Here is a 13,441-nt window from a genome sequence, read left to right on the forward strand (position 1 = left end):
GTAAATTACGCACGCCTAAACCTCGATGACTCAGTCGCCGTTGTTGCATGGAATTCGAGCATAAATGCACGTACGCACCGTAAACTATAACTTTTATGAACCTCCTTCCGTTGCTTCGCCATCTTCATTGGTATCCATCCAGCGTTCGCCAGCCTGTAGTTTGTTTATTCAGTTGTTTAAGCACTACAGAGTATCTGCTTTCTTTTTTTTGGTAATTAAGTCAAAGAGTTTGTGTCAAATTTCTTCTTTTAATTAAACCGTGAAATGCACATCAAAGCGCAAGTGTGAAATTAAAATTGATCGAGCTATAAATTATACATATTATATGAAGTTTTATCTTTTATTGGAGCAATATAGAGTAGGGACTATAGCGAGTGTTTAATCAAATTGATGAAATTTTAAGTCAAACAACGAATTGCACAGAATGCAATCTACATTTCGTTATTAGAGCCTTTTAAATTAAACTGTGGAATTTAAATCAATCTATAAATTCCACGGAGCTTACATTCTATTCCATTGTGCATTAATTTAATTTGTATCAAGCTGTAAATTATACACGACAGAGCTTGCATTTTACTTGGGCATTATTAAATTGTAAAATTTAAATCAAACTATAATATTGTGAAGATTTTATGGAGTTTAAATCAACCTATTATACACGATTGCATTTTATTTGAGTATTGCTATGGGACTATAATATCTTAACTATGGAACTTAAATTTATCTATATAATTTATATATCTATATATCTATATAATTTATATATCTATATATCTATATAATTTATATATCTATATATCTATATAATTTATATATCTATATATCTATATAATTTATATATCTATATATCTATATAATTTATATATCTATATATCTATATAATTTATATATCTATATATCTATATAATTTATATAATTTATATAATTTATATATCTATGTATCTACAATTAATTTGAGTACTGACAGGATTATAGTATATATCTCAACTGTGGAATTTAAATTTATCTATATATATCTATATAATTTATATATCTACATATCTATATAATTTATATACCTATGTATCTACAATTAATTTGAGTACTGACAGGATTATAGCATCTCAACTGTGGAATTTAAATTTATCTATATATATCTATATAATTTATATACCTAAATATCTATATAATTTATATACCTAAATATCTGTATAATTTATATATCTATATACCTATATAATTTATATATCTATATATCTATATAATTTATATATCTACATATCTATATAATTTATATATCTATATATCTACAATTAATTTGAGTACTGACAGGATTATAATATCTCAACCGTGGAATTGAAATTTATCTATAATTGTTTAATTCCGCGAATTTTCGCGCAAGTACCGACCAGAAAGGCAAGTAACAGCACAGGAGATTAACAGTTGCAAATTACAAGCGACTGTTAACGCAGTTAAACTTCATTAAAAACTGATTCGTGCATTAACACGCTAATGGAGCAGCAACCTCCAGAAGAGAAATGATTATTCCTCGAGGTAAGCTGCTTCCTCCTCAGCTGTACAAACGCTATAAAAACACTTTACGACGACGTGTTCTCGTCACTCTTTCAACCTTTCAGTTTCAAGTCGTGTTGCTCGAGCCGAGTGGATAACATTTTTAATCCCGAACGAGCCGCGCAACAGAAACAAACATTTTTCACGTATAAGTACACGCATGGTTTGTACATCTTGCTCCCCCGACAGAATTATCTTGATGTTGATAACCTCGAGGGGTTTTCTTACTAATTTCTAGTAGTTTTCTTCACGTTTTTTTTTTTTTTTTTTGTTTTTTGCAAGAAGTATTAAAATTCGATTAACTGCTACATTAGTTGCAAAATATTAGTAATTAATCGTATCTGCTGTGTATAATAATGGGTGACAGAGAACTTGTCATCTCTTGTGAGTTTAACTTTGAACGCGACGTAGCGCGTTCATCCCTGACACTTATATCTGAGATCAGAAAGTAATGCATTTCAAAAAGTAGCGACTGACAATTTTATCTTTCTTACAGAGAGTATATGTCTTATGTACGTGAATATTTGAGGATTTCGCCGGTATTAGCGAAAGCAGATAGTAACAGATTAAATTAAATTTTCCAATTCTGATTCTCCAATTCTAATTCTCCAATACATTTAATTTGCTAAAGTATTCATTGACACAATTGATTTGAAATTGAAAGACAAGATATATTCAACAGTAAATTTACTTTAGTACCAGAGCAAAATAATCATTTTAAATAACATTCAAATTCACGATTAATGTCTAGAAATTTTTAATAACTAAATAATTAATCTTGAAACTGATCATTTGAATTTTTGTCTACTTCAAATATTCCTCGGTAGAACGACTCGATTATGGCTTAAAAAAATGTTCCTTCTGTAGCATAAAATACACTTATTTCAGTACCAAAGTAAAATTAATTTTGATACCAATATTCACGATTGACGTTTAAAAATTTTTAACAACTAAATAATTGACTTCAAAACTGATTATTTGAATTTTTGTCTACTTCAAATATTCCTCGGTAGAACGACTCGATTATGGCTTAAAAAAATGTTCCTTCTGTAGCATAAAATACACTTATTTCAGTACCAAAGTAAAATTAATTTTGATACCAATATTCACGATTGACGTTTAAAAATTTTTAACAACTAAATAATTGACTTCAAAACTGATTATTTGAATTTTTGTCTACTTCAAATATTCCTCGGTAGAACAACTCGATTATGGCTTAAAAAAATGTTCCTTCTGTAGCATAAAATACACTTATTTCAGTACCAAAGTAAAATTAATTTTGATACCAATATTCACGATTGACGTTTAAAAATTTTTAACAACTAAATAATTGACTTCAAAACTGATTATTTGAATTTTTGTCTACTTCAAATATTCCTCGGTAGAACAACTCGATTATGGCTTAAAAAAATGTTCCTTCTGTAGCATAAAATACACTTATTTCAGTACCAAAGTAAAATTAATTTTGATACCAATATTCACGATTGACGTTTAAAAATTTTTAACAACTAAATAATTGACTTCAAAACTGATTATTTGAATTTTTGTCTACTTCAAATATTCCTCGGTAGAACGACTCGATTATGGCTTAAAAAAATGTTCCTTCTGTAGCATAAAATACACTTATTTCAGTACCAAAGTAAAATTAATTTTGATACCAATATTCACGATTGACGTTTAAAAATTTTTAACAACTAAATAATTGACTTCAAAACTGATTATTTGAATTTTTGTCTACTTCAAATATTCCTCGGTAGAACGACTCGATTATGGCTTAAAAAAATGTTCCTTCTGTAGCATAAAATACACTTATTTCAGTACCAAAGTAAAATTAATTTTGGTACCACTATTCACGATTGACGTTTAGGAACTTTTGCTAACTAAATAATTAACCTCGAAATGATCCTGATTATTTTGGTTTTCTTCTGTTTCAAGTATTCCTCGGTAGTACTACTCGACGATGCTTTAAAAAACATCTTCCTGCCGAGGACACGCTTGAAAGCGTAAAGTGACGAAAGGAAGAGTAACGAGAAACGGTCCCTGAATCGATAAATTATAACCGACGGTTGAAACAATAATCGATCGCAGATCTAGATAATAATTTCTCGAGGCATGATGCTTGTCTTGTTAAAAGGAGAAACGTAAAATGGTAGAAAAAATGACGGGCTATTATTTTTCAAGTGGTATCTCAGGTTGGACGATGTGGTCGTGCTTGGTTGACAATTTCTATTTCCATGAACGTGTAATCAGTCGCGTTAGCTTGTACAATGGCGATGAATTACTGATAAGTACACTTTCATTCGAGAAGACACATACAATATTCTCGCGTCGATTATACGTGTCTTTGTTTCTTTCTCACGGGACTGTTTTCTCGTGCTAGAGTTCGTGGAATATTTAGCGTTTAGATGCTGTAGAATCTACAGTATAGATGCTGTAATTAATTATTTATTGCGCTGCAAGTGTTGAATAAATACTAAATTATAATTACTCTCGCTTTATATATTAAGCAGTTTCGTCTACAGCCGACTGTAGTTAATTTAGGATATTCGATTTTACTTTATATTTTACATCCTCTGTATTAGGGGTGAGTATGATAAAATTAAGTAAAATCGAAAATTAAAAATAATTAAAATTAAATTAAATTAAATTAAAGTTAAAATAATTGGAATTAAATAAAATAAAATTAAAATTAAAATTAAAATAATTAGAATTAAATTAAATTAAATTAAATTAAAATTAAAATAATTAGAATTAAATAAAATTAAATTAAATTAAAATAAAAATAAAAATACTTAGAATTAAATAAAATAAAATAAAATAAATTAAATTAAATTAAATTAAATTAAAATTAAAATTAAAATTAAAATTAAAATTAGAATTAAATAAAATTAAATTAAATGAAAATTAAAATAATTAAAAGAATTAGATAAAATTAAATAAAATAAAATTAAATTAAAATTAAAATAATTAGAATTAAAAATAAAATAAAATTAAATAAAAATAAAAATAAAAATATTTAGAATTAAATAAAATAAAATAAATTAAATTAAATTAAATTAAATTAAATTAAATTAAATTAAATTAAAATTAAAATTAAAATAATTAGATTTAAATAAAATTAAATAAAATTAAAAATTTTGTAACAAACAAATTTTCCGATATTGTTGGAACATTGGAAAATTATCAGTACTATTCTCTTGTTATCAACTTATCGAATTTCATGTTTCATCCGTCGGCAGATAAAAAAAAGAAAGGTATAGATGGTTAATCAAACTATAAAATTAGTTTGTCGCGGACAAACACGCGACACACCCGTTTATTTATAGAGCATAGTAGAGTTCGTTACCACTTCGTCTGCGTTAGCCCGTTTTGACTGCGCTTAAGGAGTGCCATTTATTATTCTTGAAGATCATCACTGTGTCTAGGAGTATCGCACTCCTAGCGATATGTACTTAACTAGCAAACTTCCCATTGACTCAAAACCGCACGAGTATGCAACTGTTGAATGCGCGCCGGAGCTTAATCTTATCTGTGTCACGTTGAGACACACATATATCGCCAGACATGCGAATAAATTAGTACAAACAAACTCCATTTACATTGGAACTTACTTTTCGATCATCACTGGGCTAGTAACACAAATTTATTAAATTGTTAGAAGTTCCTGTTAATAAATATAATAAAAAAAAAAAAAGAAAGAAATTTCACAAATTTTACATTCAACACTTTTCTGGCGGGATATTTGAAATGACCATTTTACAAATAATTGTACAATTTCATTGTTACTGCAACGATCCGCCAACATGACTGATTTCAAACTTTCTGTTTCACAAGTATTTAAAAAAAATGTGGATATTTTTTGTCAAAATTAATATAATCCATATAATAAAATTGTATTGATTAATATAATAAAATAATTAGTAATAATAATTATAATTTATATAATTATTATTATTTATAATAATTGTACAAATTTATTTATTAGACAGTAACATGATTGTATAAATCTACTTATTAACTGCAATGAATTGTTCACATCCACACAGAATATTTTGGTGTAACGAATTGTTACAGTTACACAGAACGTTCATTTTAGCGTTAATACATATATTTTCACCTCTTTGTTTATATTAATAATTCGGAAATTCCAAGAAATTTTATTTTATTTCGCGACACGCTGTGCAAACGCGACAACAGGTTGTTGTTGCGTTTACACAGAAAGTAAACTGCACGAGAAATGGTGCAAGTATGCAAGAGTTCTAGTGGTGTATTTTTTTATTTTTCTCTGGTCGTGTCGAAAAAATGTGAGGGGCTGCTCGTCCCGTTTTCTTCGACGCGACGAAATAAGACGGAACTTTAACGCGGTCAGGCTGAAACAAGAGGCAGCAGCCTCATACGTGCTCCTTATAGCAACTCACAGAGGGATACTCGAAGAGCTTTAATAACTAGAGCACGTCGAATGCTGCTCTTGAACCCTGCGGCACTACGGTGAGTTTCGAATCTCTCCTAAATTTAAATCAATCTTCATCACTACTTACATTGTTATTTTTGTAACTATGATATTTTATAACCACGATATTTTTATAATATTACTAACATGTTAAAATTACGGTGATCTTTGTAATGTTATACTAAATTATGATTTTTATTTTTACTTTCATGATATTTCTAGTATATATAGATAACTACTTAATTATATAATTACTACTTATATATATATATATTATTTAGTTATATAGTTATTATATAGTCATAATTATATACTATTATCATAATTATATAATTATATAAAAACTATTTAATTATATAATTATAACATTTATATACCTATTACATTATATAATTATATAAGTTTTAGTAATTATTTAATTATAATATAATATAATAATATTCTTATTTTAGCTCAATGTTTCTAATTTTTAATTTTCAATCGTAAAACACGAATTTCTCTGTACATCTATTACACTGTACAATTACAAATTATTTAGTTTTAATAATTATTCAATTATAATACAGTATATTCAGTTATAGTAATATTCTTATGATATAATATTTCAGTTCATAATATTCATTATAATATTCGTATGTTACACGATGTAATGCTTTTTAATTTTTAATTTCAATCATGAAATTTTTATTTTCAATCAAAACACGAATTTCTCTGTACAACCTATTACACTGTATAATAACAAATTATTTAATTTTAATAATTATTCAATTATAATATAGTATATTCAGTTCTAGTATATATTCTTATGATAGCTCATAATATTCATTATAATATTCGTATGTTACACGATGTAATGCTTTTTAATTTTTAATTTCAATCATGAAATTTTAATATTCAATCAAAACACGAATTTCTCTGTACAACCTATTATACTGTATAATTACAAATTATTTAATTTTAATAATTATTCAATTATAATATAGTATATTCAGTTCTAGTATATATTCTTATGATAGCTCATAATATTCATTATAATATTCGTATGTTACACGATGTAATGCTTTTTAATTTTTAATTTCAATCATGAAATTTTAATATTCAATCAAAACACGAATTTCTCTGTACAACCTATTATACTGTATAATTACAAATTATTTAATTTTAATAATTATTCAATTATAATATAGTATATTCAGTTCTAGTATATATTCTTATGATAGCTCATAATATTCGTATGTTACACGATGTAATGCTTTTTAATTTTTAATTTCAATCATAGAATTTCAATTTCAATCAAATCGTCGTCATAATTTCCCTCTATCTATATTACTTTCGATTATTCGACAACAAGGTGTAAGTAGATCGTGTAATACCGTGCAACAGCATTAATCATTTGCACAGCGTCGCAGTGTCGTAACAGAATCCTAATTGTAAGACTTATGAACGCCTTAATGTAAATAGGAAAATTTAGAAATCAGAAAGCGGAAATCTTCAGAAATCTGCATTGTATTTCACGTAGATGAAAGAGGATCGATTTATGTCGAACCTTCTCGTATTCTCGTCTCAATCGAAAATCAAATGCTGCCGTCACAAATGGAACCTTCAATGTCCATCAAATTTTTTTATAACACTTCGACGTTCAACCCTGTCTTTATAATTTCGACAGATCGATACGATTACATGCATAATTTAAGCGAGCTGGTATTGCAGATTCGTCCGAATATACGTGGTTCGCCGCGTTCGTCCTGCATTTTATGCACCCTCCTTTGAATTTCCGATTCGAAATGTTCGCGTCGCCGCGAACGGATATTCAAACATGTCAAACGATGGTAAGAGAACGGAGAGATTCGTCTACAATGAATTCAAGAGCTTCCAGTATCTCGAAAAAAAACATCCAATGTTACACTTTCAATGTTAATAAATTCTTATGTATCCTTGCAAATTATATTAATTCTAATTGAAGAATTCCAGGTTGAGTTCTCTATTTTTTTTTCCCCCAGACGGAGAAGGAAATTTTCGAGATATAAAATATAAAATATCTTTCACGTTATTGGGATTCGTGCTTTCTGATCTTAAGATGATTGTTATTAATTTACAACAACGGAACTGTTGCACTTTCATGTAAATTTAATTTACATGAAGTTGCAATGTTATACCTACTTTCTTGTATTCTACGTATTTTATATCATATTACACAATTTTTATACTGTACCTAAAAATTATATTTCTCTTATACTTTTTCATACTATACAATTTTTATACTGTATACCTAAAAATTATACTTCTCTTATACTTTTTCATACTATACAATTTTTATGTTGTACCTAAAAATTATATTTCTTTTATACTTTTTCATACAATTTTTATGTTGTACCTAAAAATTATATTTCTTTTGGAGTTGATAGAATAAATACATCTCTAAATAATATAAAAAAAGGAAACTAAAAAAATATTAATAATATAATTAATAATAATTAATATTAATAATATAACTAATAACATAATTCGACTGTGTAACTAAATTAAATAATTAAAAGTCGTATTTCTTTTAGAATTGGATAATTAAATTAGAGATTTTGATAATTTTTTAATATTTTACTGGAAACGTTAAAATAGTAAAAGTAACGTTTAAATTATGGTTAAACATTGATATAATAGTATTTATATTAAATAATAAAAGTACAATAAAAGTATAAAATACTGTATATAATACTGTATAAAATACTGTGTATAATACTGTATATAATACTGTGTAAAATACTGTATATAATACTGTGTAAAATACTGTATATAATACTGTGTAAAATACTGTATATAATACTGTGTAAAATATTGTATATAATACTGTGTAAAATACTATATTAGATGATTGAAAATCATATTTCTTTCAGACGATGAGAAATGAAACATTTCTTTTAGAAATACATCTCTGAATAGTTACGAAAAACGAAACTGGAAAAATATTCGACCATGCGGATCTAAACTATGAAGTTAGGGTTTCTAAGTTCACCCCTTTGCTGGCGAGACGGATGTGCATAGATAATGATATGGCAACGTGTTATTGCCAACCGGTAACCAACCTGAATCCGATCGATAAAGCTGAAAAGAAATAATTTCTATTCTACAAAATTAAGATTGCTTTGTTGATGTAATTTTTCATCTCCACGTTATGTGACATTCAAAAAAGTTTTTCAGATAAAATCTTCCTTTGGAATTAAATTGCAGACGTTTACAAACAAACGTGCGTTTGTTTATCTATTTTCATTTCAACGGGACAATTTTGAAGATTACTGGATTTCCAATGAATATCGTGAGTCACTAATTTCATATTATATTATTGATCGTCAATAATCAATATCAACTACTAATCCCACAAGGGGGTTGCCACGACTTTTGCTTCGCCAATTTGGCTTCGATTTTGCGTGCAATCAATTTAACGCGTTATTCGATACACTGCATGTTATCCAAAACACGTGTAGTGTACTATCTAAAATTATAATACTTAAACATACAGTGTGCGGTGTGCCACAGCACACTGTGCTTGATAAAAATAAAACTTTCGTTGATAGATACGTATTTGGTGTTTTAATTTGTAGGCGTAATTCCGTACAAATTTTTCGCTACACAATGTAAAAGAAAACAGTTTGCCACAGTGTTTTGCGAAACTAAAATAATTTTTTTCTCATCGTGCCCGCATAATCGCATTTAATTATTGAAGTAATACCGAACAAGCTGCAAAATCTTTTGATCTAACATTCTAAACTAGTATTTTACATTTAACATTCTGTAATCTTGTTTGACACATAATTTTTTAATATTTTACTGGAAACGTTAAAATAGTAAAAGTAACGTTTAAATTATGGTTAAACATTGATATAATAGTATTTATATTAAATAATAAAAGTATAATAAAAGTATAAAATACTGTATAAAATACTGTATAAAATACTGTGTATAATACTGTATATAATACTGTGTAAAATACTGTATTTAATACTGTGTAAAATACTGTATATAATACTGTGTAAAATACTGTATATAATACTGTGTAAAATACTGTATATAATATTGTGTAAAATATTGTATATAATACTGTGTAAAATACTATATTTAATACTGTGCAAAATACTGTATATAATACTGTGAAAAATACTGTATATAATACTGCGTAAAATACTGTATATAATACTGTGTAAAATACTGTATATAATATTGTGTAAAATATTGTATATAATACTGTGTAAAATACTATATTTAATACTGTGCAAAATACTGTATATAATACTGTGAAAAATACTGTATATAATACTGCGTAAAATACTGTATATAATACTGTGTAAAATATTGTATATAATAATGTGTAAATTATTGTATATAATACTGTGTAAAATATTGTATATAATAATGTGTAAATTATTGTATATAATACTGTGTAAAATATTGTATATAATAATGTGTAAATTATTGTATATAATACTGTGTAAAATATTGTATATAATAATGTGTAAATTATTGTATATAATACTGTGTAAAATATTGTATATAATACTGTGTAAAATACTGTATATAATACTGCGTAAAATACTATATATAATACTGTGTAAAATACTGTATACAATACTGTATTCAATACTCTATATAATACTATATAAAATAATAATAGTATAATATTAAAATAATAAAGATAATTTTCTATCGATCACTATCAGTAAATAGCAATTTCCACTCCGTCGCACGAGCGTGCAGCTTGATTTTTTTTCCTACAAGTGCAAAACCTCCGCCAGTTTCCGATCCACCGCAATCCCCCGTTTATTTTTTGCCGAGCAACAAGAACGGACAGAGGAACAGCAATCGACGAGGCGTATGAATTAAACAGATTTCCCGTTGATTCGTCCAGGCGGTACATACATACATACATACATACGTGCCCCATGAAAGGAAAAATCGGGTTCGTTCAATATGACAATCACCGAGCGATTTATCCAGCACATGCTCGGTGTTATCGTGGCTGTACAAAAGCAACTGGCGCACCGTTGCTGGACTACTGAACCCCTATTTTAAGCACCGCAGCTGTCACACGAGAATACTGTACGAGAGAGAGAGAGAAAGAGAGAGAGGGTATGCATTTACGCACAAGGGCGGCCCGTGGATAAACTGCTTTTATACTAACGGTATACTCGCAAGTTGAGGATACCGCCGTGTCTCTCTCCGTTGTTCGAGAGATACTCTCCTTCCTCCCTAAAAATATGCGCGCTCTCCACGTACACGAGGGTTGAAGTTTTCGCTGAAAAGCGAGCTCTCCACTCTCCGGTGTGAGACGGGTAACACTTTCCCTCGGAACATTAAACAGCCAGTTACCTGTTTATAGTAAAATTATACCGCGTAATTCCCCCCCCCCCCTTCGATAGAAGAATTCGCGAAGAATTCAATTTCTGCCGCGGGACCGAGCAGAGAAATCCGATTTCTGGCTCGGAGTATCCGAGCTGTTTCGAAAGTTGAAGAGAGTGTGTTATAGTGCTTAATCTTACACTGGAATGACGTGCTGCGCATGTCGAGAATTTTTTGTCCCAAAATTGCAATATTCCCTCAGTTTCAAGTATATTTAAGTACAACCCGGACAAAACAAATAATAAATTTATTACGTCTCGATAATTTCTAAATCCATTGATATCATGCTGACGAGTTCGAAAGAAAACGAAAGCGACGAATTATTGTATAGGATTTGGTCACTCGTTATGGTCCGTTAACCTCTTGCGCTGAAATGACGTGCATTCACGCACGTCGAGAATTTTTTTGTTCCAAAATTGCAATACTTTCTGTTTCAAGTATATTTAAGTAAAGAACAAAATAGGCAATACCGTATAATACCTATATAAGTATAATTTATATTATACTTATACAGTATTATACTGTATAAGTATAATTTATGTTTATATTATACTTACTATATTATAATTTATATTATACTTATACAGTATAATACCGTATAAGTATAATTTATTTTATATTATACTTATACAGTATTATACTGTATAAGTATAACTTGTATTTATATTATACTTATTATATTATAATTTATATTATACTTATACAGTATAATACTGTATAAGTATAATTTATATTTATATTATACTTATTATATTATAATACTTGTATAATACTGTACAAGTATCATATAAATATAAATTATACTTATACAGTATAATACAGTATAATACTTGTACAGTATCATACTGTATAAGTATAATTTATATTTATATTATACTTGTACAGTATTATACTGTATAAGTATAATTTATGTTTATATTATACTTATTATATTATAATTTATTTTATACTTATACAGTATAATACTGTATAAGTATAATTTATATTTATATTATACTTATTATATTATAATTTATATTATACTTATACAGTATAATACTGTATAAGTATAATATTATAATTAATATAATTATTAAGTATAATATTATAATTAATATAATTATTAAGTATAATATTATAATTAATAATTATATTAAATAAGTATTATAAGTATTATACGGTATTGCCTATTATCGAAATTTCCTGCCAGATACCAGATTTGAACGAGACGATTATTTTCCAACGCTAAAATCCGACATTCGAGGTGACACTTTGCTCGCTTTTGCTTCGCTAAATAAATTGCGGAAAGAAAAAAGAGGAAAGAAAAAAGCAAAGTTCCCGACTAGTCGCAGAAGAAAAGAACGACTTCTCACGTGCCAAGTTTCCGCAGGATAACTGTTGTTGCACTTCTTTTAACATTCAACTGCTCCCGTGTGCCGCTGCGATTATTCTCATTGTCGGAAAACGAACGAAGAAAGTTCCACCTAATTGCTCCACTTCTATCGTCAGTTATTCTCTGCGCCACCATTGCATTTCCCGCCGTAAATCTCTCCGCCACCGACCGAAACAAACATCCGTGCGGGCATTCTCCTAAACACAACGAGCAAGTTGAAAGGGAGCAAGAAAAAAAAAAGAAAGGAAAAAAAAGGGAGAAAGAGAGAAACAGTGAGAAGAAATCTCACCAGATCACCGGGAGAAATTCCAACAGTGCGACTTCCGCTTTGATCGAAAGGAGAAAGAAGGAAGCGAGGCACGAAGCTGAAAGAAGCCGAGCCACGCGAGGTTGACCACCTGCAAACTGCAGAGAGAGGGGCGCAGAGGGTGGCGTGCACCCCCAACGAGGGGGGTTGGCGGAAGTTATAGCCGGCACTGCGTGTTGTAAGACGCAATGCGCAACATTTTGCGGAGGCCTCCGCCGGGCTTATCGGCCAGGACATCTCGCGTGAAACAACCTGTCCAATCAAAGTGAAACTCGAAAATCGTGCAGAACGTCGGTTACGTTCAACTTCGGACGTTTCAAACGTATTCTCATGATATTTCTTTCATTTTCTTTTTTTTTTTTTTTTTTTTTTG

The 13,441-nt window shown here is 28.5% G+C and overlaps 1 protein-coding gene across 1 annotated transcript in view; it reads left to right on the top strand.

Moving 5' to 3' along the window:
* The first annotated feature begins 1,517 nt into the window (after nt 1–1,517).
* The window catches only part of LOC122528018, a 23,343-nt gene continuing 11,419 nt past the window's right edge, over nt 1,518–13,441 (top strand). Inside the window, exon 1 of the mRNA XM_043652691.1 lies at nt 1,518–1,533. Within this exon, the coding sequence (XP_043508626.1) occupies nt 1,518–1,533 (16 nt within the window). The remainder of the gene's footprint in view (nt 1,534–13,441) is intronic.

Source organism: Frieseomelitta varia, unplaced genomic scaffold (genome assembly GCF_011392965.1).
Source record: "Frieseomelitta varia isolate USP_RPSP 00005682 unplaced genomic scaffold, Fvar_1.2 scaffold_244, whole genome shotgun sequence".
NCBI lineage: Eukaryota > Metazoa > Arthropoda > Insecta > Hymenoptera > Apidae > Frieseomelitta > Frieseomelitta varia.